We start from the raw sequence: 20,477 nt of genomic DNA on the forward strand, positions 1-20,477 counted from the left end.
AAGAAGAAGAACCCATATCAGCTATTATTAGTGAACCCCCCTGCAGTAGCCTGGGTTTGCACAGCGATGCCTAACAGTAGCAGCAGTAGTAATAGCTGACACAGTCTTTAAATTTCCATTCGCTGCTGTGCACTGCCATTGGTTATATGCTATCAGAGCTGTCATTTGCAATCATTCGGAGTGGTTCTGGGTTCAGATTTTTATTTTTTTCTTTCTGATACTGAGCTCTGAGCTTCTTTGGGCTTGCCTGGAGAATCCTAAGTGCCAGGCACTGACCAGACATTCAAACCATGTGAAACTGTGACCTTTCAACTACAGTGCCTTGCGAAAGTATTCGGCCCCCTTGAACTTTGCGACCTTTTGCCACATTTCAGGCTTCAAACATAAAGATATGAAACTGTAATTTTTTGTGAAGAATCAACAACAAGTGGGACACAATCATGAAGTGGAACGAAATTTATTGGATATTTCAAACTTTTTTAACAAATAAAAAACTGAAAAATTGGGCGTGCAAAATTATTCAGCCCCCTTAAGTTAATACTTTGTAGCGCCACCTTTTGCTGCGATTACAGCTGTAAGTCGCTTGGGGTATGTCTCTATCAGTTTTGCACATCGAGAGACTGAAATTTTTGCCCATTCCTCCTTGCAAAACAGCTCGAGCTCAGTGAGGTTGGATGGAGAGCATTTGTGAACAGCAGTTTTCAGTTCTTTCCACAGATTCTCGATTGGATTCAGGTCTGGACTTTGACTTGGCCATTCTAACACCTGGATATGTTTATTTGTGAACCATTCCATTGTAGATTTTGCTTTATGTTTTGGATCATTGTCTTGTTGGAAGACAAATCTCCGTCCCAGTCTCAGGTCTTTTGCAGACTCCATCAGGTTTTCTTCCAGAATGGTCCTGTATTTGGCTCCATCCATCTTCCCATCAATTTTAACCATCTTCCCTGTCCCTGCTGAAGAAAAGCAGGCCCAAACCATGATGCTGCCACCACCATGTTTGACAGTGGGGATGGTGTGTTCAGGGTGATGAGCTGTGTTGCTTTTACGCCAAACATAACGTTTTGCATTGTTGCCAAAAAGTTCGATTTTGGTTTCATCTGACCAGAGCACCTTCTTCCACATGTTTGGTGTGTCTCCCAGGTGGCTTGTGGCAAACTGTAAACGACACTTTTTATGGATATCTTTAAGAAATGGCTTTCTTCTTGCCACTCTTCCATAAAGGCCAGATTTGTGCAGTATACGACTGATTGTTGTCCTATGGACAGAGTCTCCCACCTCAGCTGTAGATCTCTGCAGTTCATCCAGAGTGATCATGGGCCTCTTGGCTGCATCTCTGATCAGTCTTCTCCTTGTATGAGCTGAAAGTTTAGAGGGACGGCCAGGTCTTGGTAGATTTGCAGTGGTCTGATACTCCTTCCATTTCAATATTATCGCTTGCACAGTGCTCCTTGGGATGTTTAAAGCTTGGGAAATCTTTTTGTATCCAAATCCGGCTTTAAACTTCTCCACAACAGTATCTCGGACCTGCCTGGTGTGTTCCTTGTTCTTCATGATGCTCTCTGCGCTTTAAACGGACCTCTGAGACTATCACAGTGCAGGTGCATTTATACGGAGACTTGATTACACACAGGTGGATTCTATTTATCATCACTAGTCATTTAGGTCAACATTGGATCATTCAGAGATCCTCACTGAACTTCTGGAGAGAGTTTGCTGCACTGAAAGTAAAGGGGCTGAATAATTTTGCACGCCCAATTTTTCAGTTTTTTATTTGTTAAAAAAGTTTGAAATATCCAATAAATTTCGTTCCACTTCATGATTGTGTCCCACTTGTTGTTGATTCTTCACAAAAAATTACAGTTTCATATCTTTATGTTTGAAGCCTGAAATGTGGCAAAAGGTCGCAAAGTTCAAGGGGGCTGAATACTTTCGCAAGGCACTGTACATATATAGAGAGTGGGGACCAGCCAAGCTGAAAGGCCCTTTTGTCTCGTGATTTGAATGGAGCGAGCCAGCCTGGTCAGTCCTAGGCAGCATTCCAGACAAGCTCAGAGACAGGTTGCAGTGTGGGCAGTAGTGGTTAGGGCTCTGGACTCTTGACTGGAGGGTTGTGGGTTCAATCCCAGGTGGGGGACACTGCTGCTGTACCCTTGAGCAAGGTACTTTACCTTGATTGCTCCAGTAGAAACCCAGCTGTATAAATGGGTAATTATATGTAAAAAATAATGTAGTTGTATGTAAAAACAAACGTGATATCTTGTAACAGTTGTAAGTCGCCCTGGATAAGGGTGTCTGCTAAGAAATAAATAATAATAATAAAGAGATACACAGAGAAAAAAGAACTCAATATTAGGACAACAGGACACAGAAGAACATAAGAACATTTACGATTGAGAGGAGTCCTGTGCTGCACTTAAAGTAGGGGGTTTGTTAACTCCTGTTAAGATTTTAAAGATTTCAATCAAGTCCCCTTTGTGTTTATTTGTTCTGGGCTAAATGAACCCAGTTTCTTCACTCTTAAAGCTCATTCCTCTCAGCCATGGGATTAGTGTGTTTGCTTCTTCAATGTCTATTAAAAAGCGCTCTCATTAGAACAGAGATGAGTGCATCGCATGATTAGACCTCTTCATAGGTATCCTTACTATGTAATTAGAGTTGAATACTGTATCATTACAAAAACGAATTACAAGAACTACAGCTGTGGCCAAAAGATTTGCATCACCTAGAATTTTAGGATCAGGACATAATTAAAAAAAACAAAACAAAAAAAAAACTATATAATATAATATAGATCTTTTATTTAACATCATGTAATCAACGAAATTACAGAATGATATTGTAAAAGTCTACCCGAAGCTATAAATAATAGCAGTACAGTATTTCATGTTAGATTTCGAAATGTTTCCATTTTTTTTTCAGTTTTTCGTTAACTTTCTGAAGCAAACTTAGTTCACTCTTTGGCCGTTGCTGTATAAAACAAAGTGACTGTGGAGTGTGGGGGCTGCTGGGACTGAGGTACTGTGGGCCTATTGTCTGCAGCCTATTATTAGTAAGATGACAGTTTTGCTGAACAAGTGCCAGAGCCCACATGACTTGTGAAGGAACTTACAGAAGCTTTCAGTTTGAAGTGAGTGAATGGGGTGTACTGTGCAATGTCTGGCAGCAAGCAGTCATTGCAAAACAACACAATCCAGTCATTGCAATACAAGCTAGACTTACACAGTGCACAGAAACAAACTTACAGTAAAGCTAGAGGAAATACTGCAAGTGTCCTGAAAAGTAGTCAAACTACAAGAACATAAAAACATAAGAACTTGAGGAGTGCATTTTAAGACGTGTTTTCATTTTAAATATCATATCTAGATAATAAAAAGATATTAAAAAAAACATGATATCTAGAAAGCTCCAGGTAGAATAACCATGGAAGTGCAACACGAACTGAAAGCATGGCTTGCAAACAGAGATTTCTGCAGCCAAGCGTAGTACCAGAGATCATCTTAGAACTAAGCAAGGCTTAGCCTGGCCAGCCCTCAGAGTCAGGGAGGGGAGCAGGACTTACACTGGACCTCGGAGCGCGTCCGCTCCACGTTACCGTGCTTCCCAATGGAGTGGATTTTATCAGGAAAGGCGTCGCAGGTCTGTAGGGAAAGTTCAGGGAAATTTTGGGTTAAAACAAAACAGTGCATGAGCATACATGATAACTGGATAAGCGGTTTACCAGATATATGGAAAAATGTAAAGTGTGACGTTTGTACATCTCCACTATATACCTGTCAGGATTCTATAGGGCTCCTCAGCACCATTCATTTTGAATAAACCATCTCTGAATGGGTTTGCGATGCCCTGATGTCTCCACTGCCTTGATGTGTTACAATGCGATGCAATGGTAACAGAGACACACAGAGATATGCTGAGACACACGCAGAGACAAACGCAGAGACACTGAGACACACACAGACACACTGAGACACACACTGAGTCACACGTAGAGACAAACACAGAGACACTGAGACACACACAGACACACTGAGACACACACTGAGTCACACGCAGAGACAAACGCAGAGACACTGAGACACACACAGACAAACTGAGACACACACAGACACAGACAGAGACACACACAGAGACACACGCAGAGACAAACGCAGAGATACTGAGACACACGCAGAGATACTGAGACACACACAGACACACATGGACAGACTCACAGAGACACTGAGACACAGACCGAGACACACACAGAGACACTGAGACACACACACAGACACACACAGAGACACTGAGACACATGCAGAGACACACGGACAGACTCACAGAGACACTGAGACACAGACAGAGACACACACAGAGACACTGAGACACACAAACAGAGTCACACAGAGATACACAAAAACGCAGCTGAATGGTCTGGACACCCACCTCCAGGTCACTATCGTCCATGGAGTGTCCGGAGCTGAGGTCAGGGTTATTCACTGTGTCCAGCAGCTCGATCACTTGGGTCCGACTCAGCATCTGCGTCATGAATGAGTGCTGGAAACAAATACACCGACAAATATACTGGTTTATTTTCATTTTATAACATTTTTAATTGTTCTATTTTTACAACTGGCTTGTTATCTAGAGTTTTTCAAATTTTACAATTGAAACCAAATTTTGTATCTCTTTTTTAAAATTCTGTTTTATTAAATTCTCTATTCGACTGTTTTTAATTTAGTAGTTTAATTGTACATTTATTTGAATGAATACAATATTAAAATATTCACTCTGAACCCAATATGAAAAAGTTATTCGATGCTAGATCTCTGGATGCTTGTGGTATGAAAAGGGATCCACATGGATAAATCGACCTTACTGACTGAGAGACATGCCCTACCTGCAATAATTTCTCAGCTGTGGGTCGTTTCCTTGGGTTCTTGTTAAGGGCCAGTTTAATAAAATTCTGGAATTCTGTCGACCTGCCAAGATACAACCAAAGCTTAACCCTTTCAAATGGTTTATAATGTGAAACTTGTGCAGAGTTTGTAGTTCAACAAAAATTCTCATTCTCAGCTCTCCAGTGCTGTCATTACCAGCACCTTACTAATAATGAGCACTAGTCTAAACACTCCACTCTCAGCTGTCCAGCGCCGTCATTAGCAGCACCTTAATAATAATGAGCACTAGTCTAAACACTCCACTCTCAGCTCTCCAGCTAACTAGAAGTGAACAGCAGCTGATGAATTCACCTTAGCCCTGACAGTATTTGAATAATTGCACTAGAAGCAACTCAGATGGCACACAACAGGAAACGTAAGGAGACAGACAGTCCAGCTCTTCAGTAACAGTGGATTCTTACCATTTTCCTTTGTCTTTCAGTTTGGGGGGCTGGAAATTGCTCTTGGACATTAGCATCAAGGCTCTGGAACAGAGAAGTGAAACAGGTGAGGCAGGCTCAAAGTTTACCAATGCACAACCTGAGCAGCACTGCCTCTGAAATACAAACGCACAGCGCATCACACTGCGGATGTCAGCGAGCTACCAGCCTCTGGAGGATAAAGGCCAGTGCAGATGTCCGCTCTGAGCTCACTGGACGCCTGGCCAGCAGGGTCTGCTGTATCACAATGTCCCCAGCGACTCCACACAGCCAGGACGCGAACCTGCGCTGTGTGACTCACCCTGCAGACCCCATAGTGCAGATCTTTCTTGGCAGTGCAGAGAGCTCTCACCTCATGGGGTGCAGGTCGAACATGGGTGGCTGCAGCTCTGCCAGCTCGATGGCAGTGATGCCCACCGCCCAGATATCACACAGCTGGTTGTATCCGCCCTTCTTCTCCACTGCAGCTACCTCCGGGGCCATCCTGCAGACAGACAGACAGACAGACACCGGGTACAACTCAGAGACACGTGCTTCTACAAGGAAGGAAGACAGAACACTCACAGACACAAAGATGAAGGAAGATATAGTGAAAGAAAGAAAGAAAGAAAGAAAGAAAGAAAGAGAGAGCAGTGTGGTTTGTCTCCTCACCAGTACGGGGTCCCTATGAAAGACTTCCTCTTGGCCACTGAAGCATTTATCTCTGCTGCCACCCCAAAATCAGCTGGAAAAGACAATATTACATTTGCATTAGATTAAAATGACATATGCATTAGATTCAAATTACATTCGCATTAGATTCAAATTACATTCGCATTAGATTCAATTTACATTCGCATTAGATTCAAATTACATTCACATTAGAATCAAACTGTTTCTTCTCTCATTGGATTAATCCATTAATTATAATACACGCTTTTCCATGCATTTAGAGCTCTCTGTGTATAAAAGTGTTTTCTACCAAACTTACTTTTACTCAGCTTCCATTGTGTGTGTGTGTGTGTGTGTGTGTCTCAGTGTGTGTGTGTGTGTGTGTGTGTGTGTGTCAGTGTGTGTGTGTGTGTGTCAGTGTGTGGGTGTGTGTGGGCAGGTATTACTATCAATGTGCAGACAAAATTTGAGAAAATGTCCCCACAAAGATAGTAACTCCTGAAAAAACAACGTTGTGGGGACGTCCACACTTTGTAAAACATGTGTGTGTGTGTGTGTGAGTGTGTGTGTGTGAGTGTGTGTTAGTGTGTGTGTGTGTGTGTGTGTCAGGGTTCCCATGTGGATTTTAAAGAGACTCACTGACCCAGCTTCACATCTCCTCTATCTGTCAGCAGAATATTTGCTCCCTGTGCAGAACAAACAAACAGAGAAGCATTAGAATACACTGCAGCACTGCAGAGACCTCAATCCGACACACAGCACACCCGCCATAACACTGTCAATTCTTATGAGCCGCCACGACAGCACAGCTTTAACAGTAGCTCTTACATGATCTACATGACCATTCGGCAATAATTAGTAGCAGTCTGTAATTGCATACTTGAGTATTTTAGGTTAATGATTACACTGGTGTAACTGATGAGCTTTAAACGTTCAATAAGTCACCAGGATGTGATGACTGAAAGTAAAAACAAGCCACACAGTGACTGTGAACAAAAAGTAGAATGCGTTCGTTTAGATCATATTTGACAATGCAGTACGCTGCTCAGCACTCACCTTAATGTCTCTGTGCATTTTGCCCGTGATGTGGAGGTGATGTAAACCCTGCATTGAAACACAAATCAGGTGTGAGGATGAGGCAAGACAGAGGAACCAAAAAGAAAGAAAGAAAGAAAGAATGAAAGAAACAAAAAGAAAGAAAGAAAGAATTATTGACACAATTAAAGGAAAGACAGAAAGGGAATGCGGGCAGACAGACCGATATGCAGACAGACAGGCAGGCACACAGATGGTCAGACAAACAGACAGACAGACAAGCAGACAGGCAGGCAGACAGACAAGCAGACAGACAGGCGGATAAGCGGACAGACAGACAGACATTCTGACACACAGACCCACAGGCATACAGATGGTCAGACAGACAGATGGGCAGGCAGACAGAGATAGACAGACAGATCTATCCCACACACCTGCAACGTTTCCCTGCAGACGTAGGCAATCTGCTTCTCTTTGAGAGGTCCAGTCACTGTGAAGACAGTTGTCATCATTACTCATTATCACAGCTCACAATGCAGCAGGCTGCCTGAGACACTGACAGGAGCACAGACTCACAGCTCACAGAGCTGCAGGCTCTCTGACACTGACAGAAGCACAGACTCACAGCTCACAGAGCAGGCTGCCTGAGACACTGACAGGAGCACAGACTCATAGCTCACAGAGCAGGCTGTCTGAGACACTGACAGGAGCACAGACTCACAGCTCACAGAGCAGGCTGTCTGAGACACTGACAGGAGCACAGACTCACAGAGCAGGCTGTCTGAGACACTGACAGGAGCACAGACTCACAGCTCACAGAGCAGGCTGTCTGAGACACTGACAGGAGCACAGACTCACAGCTCACAGGACAGGCTGTCTGAGACACTAACAGGAGCACAGACTCACAGCTCACAGAGCTGCAGGCTCTCTGAGACACTGGCAGGAGCACAGACTCACAGCTCACAGAGCAAGCTGTCTGAGACACTGACAGGAGCACAGACTCACAGCTCACAGAGCAGGCTGTCTGACACACTGACAGGAGCACAGACTCACAGCTCACAGAGCAGGCTGTCTGAGACACTGACAGGAGCACAGACTCACAGCTCACAGAGCAGGCTGTCTGACACTGACAGGAGCACAGACTCACAGCTCACAGAGCTGCAGGCTCTCTGACACTGACAGGAGCACAGACTCACAGCTCACAGAGCTGCAGGCTCTGTGAGACACTGACAGGAGCACAGACTCACAGCTCACAGAGCAGGCTCTCTGACACTGACAGGAGCACAGACTCACAGCTCACATAGCTGCAGGCTCTCTGACACTGACAGGAGCACAGACTCACCGTGATAAATGTCCTGCAGAGAGCCACCTCCACAGAACTCCATACAGATCCACAGCTTGCTGTTCCTGCAAGAAGCAACAGGCAGGTTTAAACACACACTCCCTAACACCCCTCACAGAACTATACCATAGGAAAGGCATAGCAAAATCTAACAAAGCACAGTGCCCAGGTAAGCACTGTATAGCACAGAGAGGTACAGTACACTAACAACCTATTAAAAGACAAGACAAACCATGGTAAACTATGGTAAATGCATTGTATATCCAAGGGAAAAGCATGGGGAAAGTTATTACAAATTTACTACAGTAAACTATTATAAAGTGACAACACCCAATAGACCTTTGGATTGTGTATTTCAATATCAACGAGATAGCTAATAAACTAATTTCCTAAATCTTACCTGTCATGCAGTCCCGTTCATTATATAGGTCTATAATGTGCAGTTTTGAAAGATGCACATGCAATAGAAAATGTGTATTTTAATTTCAAAACAGCTACACCAGGTTACAGAAAGATCTCAGTTTGCTTGCCTTGACTTCCAGGAAGTATGTTACTGCTTCACTTCCTTGGCCATTGCACCTGGTTGGTTACTGACAAGAAAAAAAAGAGCTCTGAAGGGGTCGGGACAATTTCACTCTGCTTATGAAATGACCCAGGAAGTGCAAGGCAGTCTAAATGCATGGCTTGTAAACAGAGATTTCTTTACCTAGTGTAGTACCAGATATCGCGTTTTAAAATGAAAACACATGTTTGCTAAAACATGCATTTCTTTCAAAACTGCACATTTGGCTGTAATATAGAAGTAGCATTCTGGCTGCAGAGGCTGGGGGGGTGGGGGGGTGATATTATTCATCATATTTAATCAAATCCGCCCTCAGTCTCTGTGTTAAATGTGACGGCCGTTCAGATTTCAAACGCAAGCTGAAAGATTGGATTGTCCATTATCTCATACCAGTGGCAGCCCACACGCTTTAGATCAGCTGAAAGATCTGTGTTCAAACAGATGCTGCTCTATATCACAGTTTAGTTACAGAGGAGGCTGCAGTTTACACATTCCTCCATTCATGTGTTTCGCTATCAAAACGAATAACTGCATTTAACTTCACGAACTCAATCAGACATTTATGAAGGCAAAGGTTTCAGCTAATCAGTGGGCTGAAGGAATCTTACAGTTCATCCAATTGTAGCTGCTCTCTATATGTTTGTTACTTTAGACCAGAGCCACATCGCCACTGTAGTGTCTGTCTGTCTGCATTGCCATTGAAGATCATATGGGAAGGGTTTAGTTACTATACAATGCATTGCCCCTTTTATTCTGACTTTAACAGAGTATACAGCTTCTAATGTCATTTAAACTGCTGTTACATTTCGGAGTGATTCTGGGTGCTGTTGTTCCAATATTGAGTTCTTATCATTTTTCTCTAAATCTGGCTTTGAGCTTGTCTGGAGAATCCTAACTGCCAGGACTGAACAGCCTTCCCCATTCCATTCAAATCATGTGACTTTTCAACACAGTCCCACCTCCTCTCTCTCTGTCTATATCAATTTATTGTAGGCTGGTCTGGAAGAGTTGAAAAGCAACGCTATCATGTGATTTCAATGCTCAGTCCCGGCTTCTAGGATTCTCCAGACAAGCTCAAAGCAGCTCAAAACCAGGTAAAGGCAGATGTACTCTTTCATTACTAAACATTGGCTGGATTTTTAGAAAGGATGAAACAGATAAGCAATGTGAATTACCCATTAGTTAAGATACACTGATGTTTCATACCAGTAGTTTATAATTTAAATATCCGACATGTGGGCTGATGCCAGTACCTGAGGTAGCTGCCGTAATAAGCCACGATGTTCTGGTGTCTGCACTCTCTCATCATCGTAATCTCCTGCTGGATAGAGGAGATCTCGTCACCTACGAGAAACAGCACACAGCTCTTAACTGTAAGCAGACTCACATTTCAGATCAAACAAGGTTTCTATAACTAAGTGTAGCAGCAGATAGCCTGTTCAAATGCCACTGCCCCCCCCCCTTAATGTTTTATGATGTTTGTATTCATTCTGAGAGGATTCTATTGCAATTACTCAATCACTGAGGTGTTATTTATTTATCAGTCTGTGTTAAGGTGCTCTGACTAGGTGCTTAGGAGCTGCTCTTCAGTTCTAGTTGCCTGCCATAGACATCTGTGACCCAGGCTAGATCAGCAGTGCTTATAAAACAGCCAGCGCCATCTAGTGAACACACACAGCTATGGCCAAAAGTTTTGCATCACCCTGTAGAATTAACTAATTGTGCTTCACAAAGTCGGATTAAACCTGCTGAACAATGTTACGTTAACCTATTGAATTACATACTGCTTTGTGGTTTTATATACTTAATGGAAAACTAACAGAAGTTGATAAATGTGACATTTTGAAACCTGAGATGAAATACTGCCCTATTATTATGGTATTTGTAGTTTCTAAATTATGCTCATATAGTTTTTTTTTTTCCTTTTTTAATTATGTCTCAATCCTAAAATTCTAGAGGATGTAACACTTTTGGGCAGAGCTGTATAAAGGATCGCATTTATCATTGTACCGCAGTACAGTGCTGTGCACTAGATGGCACTCTTCTGTCACTGAATACATGTCAAGCAGTGTGTGCCCTGCTATGTAATTTTTATCCCAGCACTATAAAAAGGTGCAAACACACTTACTCACTGAGAACCAGCAACAGTCTAGAGCTCTTTTAAAAAGCCATGTGTTTATTATACCCTTGGTGCTCCAATATTGATATTCCTTTCCTTTCCTTTTCTCTGTCTGATTGGAAGCTATTTTGCTTGCAGGCCCTGGCGTGGTTTGAATATTATATTATTATTGCATCCCGTGATATCGTGATGTTTTGTTCTTACCAGGATCCAGTTTAACCACTTTGATAGCTGTCATTTCTGAGGTCTTGATATTTCGAGCCTGGAGGAGAAACAGACATAAATATATAAGCAGGCAGGTAGTGTACAGCTCTGGACAAAAGTGTAGCATCACTCTATAGAATGAACTCATGTTCCTTCATAAAGTCGAATGAAACCTGCTGAATAATGTTGCGTTAACATAGTGAATTACATACTGCTTGTAGTTTTCCATATACTTAATCTAAAACTTTTGGCCACAGTTGTACTAGCAGTAAGCCTATCTCACACTGGGATAGCAGAGAGGCGCTATTCTATAGGAACCGCCCTGACTGTAGTTTGACCTGCTGCAGGAAGTGAATCTAAAACAGGGAAGCTGCAGCTACTGTCAATTCTGTTGTGCTTTCAGAAACATACAAAGGCGAGCAAACCAAGGTTTTAAAACCCCTTTTCTTCCCTCTTATTAACACTAGCACGCTATAACCGGTAAGAAAATACATCTGAAAGCCTTGGTTATCAGCGTATCACTCGTTTAAAGGGGAACCAGAGACTGATAATGTTGCTAGCGCTAATAATAGGTGTGAACGTTGATTTTAAAGTCTTGATTAATGCTCCTGTAAAGGGGGTAGTGATCATTTTGCTGGCACTAATATGAGGTGAGAAAATGGACTGCAAAGCTTTGATCAGCACTCCTTTAAATGAAGTCAGTGATAATCAGTGTGCAAAGTCAAATGAGAAAATGATTCAGCACCATCAGCCAATCAGCTTCCAGCTCTAGCGGGCTTGTATCAGACAGTAGACCGAGGCACTCTGGAATGTCGCAGCATCAAATTTCAAATCAATCTGCGCCAGCGCTGGCTTTCTGACTTTGCAAATTGTATTATTATACTGATAATAATACCAGCACAAAAACTGTTGAAGGTTGAGGGTTATTAAGAGACACTGCCCCCCCCCCCCCCCCCCCCCCCGGTTGCTATGGCAGTAAGGTAGTTGCCGTGGCGTTGCAATGCTTGCCTAAGAAGATGTAGACCTCAGAAGTGAGCAGCGGTGTGATGGAGCGCACTTCCTGTTTTCCATCCTGTTGTGCCATAGCACTTCCTGCTCAGAATGAGAGCGCGGGTAGGTTGCTGCGGTGACCGAGGAAGCCTCACTCTCATAACAACGGGTGGGGCTTCCTCAGTAACAGCCTCTGGGCCAGGAGTCAGGTTTACTACAAAACAATGTTTGTAACACACAGGGATAGGGAAGCAGTGATTGGAGTATAAGAGACTTTCTCTTTCTCTGCTCTACCACCACAGAGGGAGGCTGTTCAGAGTATGAGCCTCCCTTTCTCTTTCTCTGCTCCACCACCACAGAGGGAGGCTGTTCAGATGGATAAGAGCTTCCCTTTCTCTTTCTCTGCTCCCCCAGCACAGAGCTGAGGGAGGCTGTTCAGAGAGTATAAGAGCAGAGAGCTGTCAATCTTTGAACTTCAAAGCAGAGAAAGAGAAATATAGGGAGGTTCTTCTACTTTCTGAACAGCCTCCCTCTGTTCTGTGGCAGAGACAGCTTTAAATAGCTAGCAAGTAAGATTTAATTTTTCTTGTACGACCCCAGGGGTCGAACCTGACCTAGGGAATCACAGAATACAGCTGTGTGGCGAGTATGAAGGCACTATCTCAAAACGTTCGATCAAATCCATTCTATTACACCATGATACTCAACTCCTCCTTTACTTCCATCACGCAGCGCGCAAGAGATCATGGGACAGGGCTCCCGAGTGGCGCATCTGGTAAAGGCTCTCCGAGTGGAGTGCAGGATGTGCCCTATAGCCTGGAGGTCGTCGGTTCGAGTCCAGGCTATGCCACTGCTGACCGTGGACGGGAGCTCCCAGGGGGTGGCACACAATTGGCCGAGTGCCGCCCAGGGATGGAGGGCTTAGGTCAGCCAGGGTGTCCTCGGCTCACCGCTCACCAGCGACCCCTGTAGACTGGCCGGGCGCCTGCGGGCTTGCCTGTAAGCTGCCCAGAGCTGCGTTGTCCTCCGACGCTGTAGCTCCGGGTTGGCTGCATGATGGGCCTGCAGTGAAAAGAAACGGTCGGCTGACGGCACACGCTTCGGAGGACAGAGTGTGTTCATCTTCACCCCTCCCGAGTCAGACCAGGGGTGGTAGCGGTGAGCTGAGCCTAAAAATGCAATTCGACATTTCAAATTGGGTGAAAAATGGGGTAAAATCAATTGGTGATTACTAAATTTAAAAAAAAAAAAAAAAAAAAAGTGATCATGGGACACTGACCACTCCAGAACTGGCTTTCTATTAAGCGTCAATGGAGCAGGGTTGAGTAGCAAAAATAACATTGAGGAAGCTTGCCATATGAACACCCTTAGAATGAGATGAACTTTTGCCATGTAATATGAAAATCTTATAACAAAAATGATATGCTGCAATACCAAGACAGGGAAGGCATTGTAAAAATGGCCTCCCTAGAAACACATCCACCACACTGGCTTATTTCAGTGAATTCTTTCTCAGGTCGAAGCCAGCGCTGCCCAGCCCGGTTTTGATTCTTTCTCAGGTCTAACGCAGCGCACCCAGCCCAGTTTTGGCCTGTTTTTCTGAGCTGCTCTATTTGAAGTCAGTTCTCAGGATGATAACAACCAGCACATCCTCTCAGAGATGCTTCGTCTTCCTTCCTCGCCTTCCTCTGTGGGTTTCCTGCCATCAACGTCTCTCACACAAACTCTCTCTCTCTGTCTCTTCCTCCCTTTCTCTCACACTCTGAGCCGAATCAATAGCAGGGTGTCCTGGAAAAATGTGATAACCCACAATTTAATTTGCTTTATGTAACCTACCCCCATATTATCTTCAATTGCAATGCTCTCAAAGAGGAAATAGTGGGCTAAGTATAGCAGCTACTGCACAATGGGATGAGATTGGAAGAATTGGACCACAGTATGTTAACTATACTTTTCCCTAATCATCTTCAATGGCAGACAGACAGTGGCAATGGTTCTGTAGTAAGGGACAATGGTAGCACAAGTATTAGGGAGCTAATGAGAAGAGACTATTGGTAGAATCCTAACTTTACCCAAAATAATCTTCAGTGGCAATGCAGACAGACATTGGCACTACAATAAAAGGTTCTGAAGGGGCAATGGTAGCAAAGGGCAGCCTTTGGCCGAATGATTCAACAATATGCAAACTGTACCCTTCCCAAATGATCTTCAACAGCGAGGCAGACACACAGACAGTGGCGCTACAATGGCAAAGCAATGGCTCTGTATCATACGAAGGGGCATCAACCACAACGACTTATTATTTGAACCCGGTTGTGTCAATATTCTGTAAATATGGTTCCCGAAATGCAAAATATTGTGCAATCAAAGATCACATGTGAGAAATCAACCACTCATAGCCAAGGATGTCACAATTCCATCCTGTGCACAACTGCACAAACTTCAGGACACGAAAGTTGAAAGAAACGTTCCCAGCGTCTGTTTCTGTGCTGTGTAATAAGTGAATATGTGGTGTGTTGGGTGTGTCTCTTTACTGTCTGACAAGCGGACACTGCTCTCCCATGGTTTCCTATAGAGGTCAGCTGTTCTGTTATTACTCAATGGCTGGCTGGCTGAGCGATGGTACCAGTTAATGACACCTGAACTAAAACCCCTGCTTACTGATGAAGCGTTTCACTCGAACCCTGCTCTCAAAACTCCTTCAGTGGACTGCAGAGATTATTCAGACCAACAAAGCTCAGTTCTCAAGCTTTATAACTTTGTTATCAGAGCCATCATTTTGCAGTCCGAGCAGCCAGAACCAGCCCGCTTCACCCAAACTGCCCTGGAGAAAACCTGCATTCATCTCAGACATTCAAAAGTGTGCCTCAAACGTTCCAGTTCTGTAGTTTTAAAGTCAGTTCTCACATCATACAACCAGGGAAGGGATTTTAACCCCATCCCTGTCAAATTCAAAATACAACACTATTTACACAAAATGATAAGTGGAAGATTACATGACAAGACTGTTTACATTGAAGGCCATCTTAAAAATGCTATTAGTGGGGCTCCCAAGTGGCGCACCCGGTAAAGGAGCTCCGCGTGGAGTGCACGATGCGCCCTATAGCCTGGAGATCACTGGCAGCAGCGGTGAGCCAGGTTGAAATAAAAAAAATTATTGGGCTTTCCAAATTGGGGAGAAAATTAGAAAAAATAATTGGCGATTCCAAATAAAAAAAAAAGAAATGCTATTAGCTTTACAGGTGTTTTTTTGTAAAATGTTGAATGTACAGCTCTGGCCAGAAGTTAAATTTTAGGATTTAGACATAAATTTAAAAAAAAATAACTATATGAACATAATTTAGATCTTTTATTTAACATCATGTAATCAATGCCACAGCCCCTCCACCATGTGGTTATCAAATCAACTGCAGTGATGAAACCAAATCAGATCCCTCCACTCGTCTGCCCTGCAAGTATCTCCCTGACCCTCAATCACCTGCAAATCTGACACACCACATGCTAGCTGCATGGGGCTACAACTTATTATGTGATGTGGTGAGCAGGGTGTCACTTTTTTGTGTAAGAAATCTTGTGCAGTTTGGGTGAGAGGACCGCACAGCTCAAACTGTGTGATATGACTTTTCTTATGATAAGAAAATTGGCACAGTCATTTTGCAGTTCTCCCCATAGTTATACTGTGTATTTACCATAGTTTACTGTGGTTTGCCAAGTTTATGAATATGCTTTACCATACCTCTCTGGGCTTTACTATGCTTTCACTATGCTTTGCTATATTTTTACTATGGTAAACTTAGATGCAACATATTAGCTTATTATAACAAAAACTCAGACACTGCTATTAAACCTAAAAGCAGTTGTTTTTAACGTTCCGAATTGTGCTGTGAGTTCTGTGCACGGGATGACATCACGGTGCATGGGAAGACATCACTGTGCACGGGATGACATCACAGCAGACAGAGGAGGCCATTCGGACCCTCTTGTTTGTTTGGTTGTTAGTAGCTTATTGATCCCAGAACCTCATCAAGCAGCTTCTTGAAGGATCCCAGGGTGTCAGCTTCAACAACATTACTGGGGAGTTGGTTCCAGACTCCACGATTCTCTGTGTAAAAAAGTGCCTCCTATTTTCTGTTCTGAATGCCCCTTTATCTAATCTCCACTTGTGACCCCTGGTCCTTGTCTTTATTAAGGTCAAAAAATTCCCTTGGGTCGACATTGTCTATACCTTTTAGGATTTTGAATGCTTGAATCAGATCGCCGCGTAGTCTTCTTTGTTCAAAACTGAATCGATTCAATTCTTTTAGCCTGTCTGCATACGACACGCCTTTTAAACCCGGGATAATTCTGGTCGCTCTTCTTAGCACTCTTTCTAGAGCAGCAATATCCTTTTTGTAGTTCACCACGTGCCGCTTTGGCCAAAAGTTTTGCATCACCCTACAGAATTAACTAATGTTGCTTCATAAAGTCAAGCCTGCTGAATAATGTTACGTTAACATACTGAATTACACACCGCTTCGTGGTTTTCCATATACTTAACGACAAAAACTGACATAAATGGAAACGTTTCAAAATCTAACATGAAATACTACGGCTTCCGGTAGACTTTCTGTAGTTTCTGTTCAATAAAAGATCTAAATTATGTTCATATAGTTTTTTTTTTTAATTATGCCTCAATCTTAAAATTCTAGGTGCTTAAAAACTTTTGGCTACAGCTGTAGTGTTGCTTGACAGACAGAAAACAAGACGATAACGACAGTATGCACAGTATAGTACAGAATAAGAAATGGCAATGGATAGTTTATTGAAAACTGGGTGAGTGGAATCTAAGACCTAGATGGCATTATGCGTTAGTACCATGGCGCAGTATATTAAATTGACTGATTTACAGTATGTGGAATAACTTCAAGATGTAAAATATGGGTGTAAAATAGGAGGCTGTGTGGTCCAGTGGTTAAAGAAAGGGGCTTGTAACCAGGAGGTCCCCGGTTCAAATCCCACCTCAGCCACTGACTCATTGTGTGACCCCGAGCAAGTCACTTAACCTCCTTGTGCTCCGTCTTTCAGGTGAGACGTGATTGTAAGTGACTTTGCAGCTGATGCATAGTTCACACACCCTAGGCTCTGTAAGTCGCCTTGGATAAAGGCGTCTGCTAAGTATTATTATTATTATTATTATTATTATTATTTATTTCTTAGCAGACGCCCTTATCCAGGGCGACTTACAATTGTTACAAGATATCACATTATTTTTACATACAATTACCCATTTATACAGTTGGGTTTTTACTGGAGCAATCTAGGTAAAGTACCTTGCTCAAGGGTACAACAGCAGTGTCCCCCACTGGGGATTGAACCCACAACCCTCCGGTCAAGAGTCCAGAGCCCTAACCACAACTCCACACTGCTGCCCTGATAAACAAATAATAATAATAATGTAATAATGGGTGTGACAGACAGACGGATGGATCTACAGACAGCGAGACATCCCACAATCTGATACCTCCAATAACTTAATGACATTACACCAAGTTTCAACCCCAACTGGATAAGTGGACTACAGTATTTAGCACAATAATGTCATTTAGGCCTATGTGCTCAAATAAACATTACGAAATCTGCATTGCAAAGCACAGGGAAAACAATTTTGAAAAATACAACCACACTTTGAAACTTAAAAATGAAATGGGGAAGATTGCATGACGAAGACCATGGCCATGGTAAAAATGAGCTTCCTGGATGTTTTTCTTTTCAAATGTTCAATTTATACAGAAAAATAACAGTGTTATGGTACTCATATCACCTCCCGCTGCTGAAGGTAGTCGGCTGTTTCAGCACAGAGTCATAGAGGGACCAGAAAGCTTCAAGGAGGGGGCTGCTTGTGTGCCTGCAGCTCAAACTAGCTTAGCTAATGTAAACAAACTGGTATGTCAACAACGTATGGTTGCTGATTAAGCTAACCTAAATTATGGAAGAGTGTCCTAAAAATCCAGCCAGAAATATGTTATTTGAACAAGATTGTTCGACTATGCGGCTTTAAAATAACACAAAACGAAAACAACAGTGTTTTTAGAGGCAGCTGCAGTAAAGCGGATCTGGGATTCATTGAGGAAGGTGTTAGTGATACCTCAAGTGAAATGCTTTGAGGTTTACTGTAGCACAGAATACCTACATCCTGAGAAAGAGTTGAAAAAAGTACTTATAAATGAAAACGCTTTAGTAAATAATATGATACTATATAGACAAAAACGTACAATACGCAGGCTTCACGTAGAAAGCGTTTAAAAACAGAATTTAATTGCGTAAACCAAGCAAAAATTCTTACGTTTGTCAATAAGTTAGAAAAACAAAAGCACCTTTATTGAAGCTGGACTAACGCTAACTAGTGACAGGCTTCATGAAATTAATTCTGAAACGATAACAAATTTTCACAAAGCGTTTAAAATTACGTACCGTTCACTACACTTAGAATATGGCTGAAGCACATTTAAAAAAATGAAGAATTCACAAATAGTTGAGGTTATTATTATTATTATTATTATTGTAATTGTTGCTTTTAAACTTGGGGTAAGAGGGTTGGGGGGGGGGGGGAAATAATTAAACACCTGACCTTAAAGACATCCCCGTAAGTTCCGCTCCCGACCCGGTGGATCAGTTCATAGTCATCCAGCGGGTTCAAAAGCGACACCCCGATAGCATCCATCGTTTTGTTTGGGAATTAATCCTCTTTTTTTTTGTGTTCACGAGAAATTCATGTTCGTCTCTGCAACCGAGTCAACGCTTGCCCTTTGAAGTATATCAGACCGCTTCGAAAATGGCAGCTAGTGTTTTAGTGTTGTTGCTGTAGCTCACACAGCGCGCCTTTGCTGTCAAACTGTCGGTTTGTGTGTGTGTGTGTGTTATTAACATAAAGAGGAACTCGGGCGAAACAGTATTAGCAACGACGCTGTTGTGGTTTTTCTGCTTCGCTTTTTCTTTAAGATGTTGACAAGAATGCCACCCCGAGGAATTTAATATATCGCCGAAATTCACCCTGACAGCGTCCTCCTCACCCCGCGGATTGCGAGCTGTCTGCTGTCTGGAAGTTACCGACCAAAAAACAAACAAACTGACAATTAATACAAATGTTTAACTACTGTATGTTTAGGGTGAACTTATGACAGCCCACAGATGATATTTACTGTGTCTGCGTTTTTATTTACAGTAATACTGTACATTATTTGCTGTGTATATTTGAGTGTGTGAATGTAATATAGCCAATAGGACAGTCAGTTATCTTGACATGTCTTCGGCCTTCTCTTAAGCAGAGACTGACAACTCTGCTGAATTGGGAGATGTGTGTGTGTGGTTTTTTGTTGTTGTTGGTTTTTAAATAAAGGAAACAAAATTTAGGCAGCATATTTTTTGTATCAAAGCTCTAAAAGAATACATGGCAAAAGAAAACCTAAGAGAGTTTAATGGGTTTTTTTTTTTTAAAACACCTGTTTTTGATGAAATTTAGGTTTTGGAAAGTTAAATGTTGAACCATAACTATCATAAAGGTTACAAATGCAGAACCTAAAATCCCACTCTGCAATAAATTGCTCATTGTTGATTTATTATACTTTCTAATTCTGTCGTCTTCTTTGGAGCTGGTGATCTGACTGATGAAAGGACAGAGATCTAGAAGGTGAAAGGCTTGCCCACAAAGTGAGAGACAAAAAACAAGGTATCGGCTATGGATGTAGTTTCATGAGCACCCTGTTTAAACCACATCATCTTTTAACATTTACCCTCGTCTCAATGCTGAAGTTGTTAAATAAATGTAAGCGCCTTTCATCAGAAGGCTCCCAAAGCGCTCCACACACACAACAAATAAACAATTAAACCATTCAGTTAAAAACAGTCTGAATACTGAATTTGATAAAACCGAAGTTAAGATTAAAACATGGTTTTAATTGTAAAATTAGAAAAATGTAAGAAAACACACATTAAAAGGCTTCAGCACAGCTACACGATACGACTTGACGTGGTTATGAAGGAATTACAGCAGACAGACAGGTATGCTCAAATATATTTTATTAAAAAAAGTAAAATGCTATAAATTTTTTTTTTTTTAAATCCCTACTAAGTGACACTTGAAGGCTATTTAATTAGCTTACATCTCAAGAGATAAGGGTCCCATGTTTCTGCTGAACAATCTTATCAAATCCAGCATTCTAGAACTCAATTACACAGT

The 20,477-nt window shown here is 42.4% G+C and overlaps 1 protein-coding gene across 2 annotated transcripts in view; it reads right to left on the reverse strand.

Moving 5' to 3' along the window:
- LOC117967868 (mitogen-activated protein kinase kinase kinase kinase 2-like) overlaps positions 1-19,235 on the reverse strand; it is a 39,599-nt gene extending 20,364 nt beyond the window's left edge. Inside the window, exons 1-13 of one of the 2 annotated variants that reach the window (XM_059015926.1) lie at positions 18,870-19,235; positions 11,273-11,330; positions 10,203-10,293; positions 8,388-8,452; positions 7,480-7,535; positions 7,067-7,114; positions 6,654-6,696; positions 6,011-6,083; positions 5,712-5,843; positions 5,342-5,404; positions 4,880-4,961; positions 4,426-4,536; positions 3,563-3,641 (exon numbers count right to left, since the gene is read on the reverse strand). In XM_059015926.1, the coding sequence (XP_058871909.1) occupies positions 3,563-3,641; positions 4,426-4,536; positions 4,880-4,961; positions 5,342-5,404; positions 5,712-5,843; positions 6,011-6,083; positions 6,654-6,696; positions 7,067-7,114; positions 7,480-7,535; positions 8,388-8,452; positions 10,203-10,293; positions 11,273-11,330; positions 18,870-18,962 (994 nt within the window). In that variant the 5' untranslated portion in view covers positions 18,963-19,235. The remainder of the gene's footprint in view (positions 1-3,562; positions 3,642-4,425; positions 4,537-4,879; positions 4,962-5,341; positions 5,405-5,711; positions 5,844-6,010; positions 6,084-6,653; positions 6,697-7,066; positions 7,115-7,479; positions 7,536-8,387; positions 8,453-10,202; positions 10,294-11,272; positions 11,331-18,869) is intronic. The other variant, XM_059015927.1, reaches the window with a different exon arrangement.
- Positions 19,236-20,477: the final 1,242 nt, after the last annotated feature.

Source organism: Acipenser ruthenus, chromosome 51, assembly GCF_902713425.1.
Source record: "Acipenser ruthenus chromosome 51, fAciRut3.2 maternal haplotype, whole genome shotgun sequence".
Classification (NCBI taxonomy): domain Eukaryota; kingdom Metazoa; phylum Chordata; class Actinopteri; order Acipenseriformes; family Acipenseridae; genus Acipenser; species Acipenser ruthenus.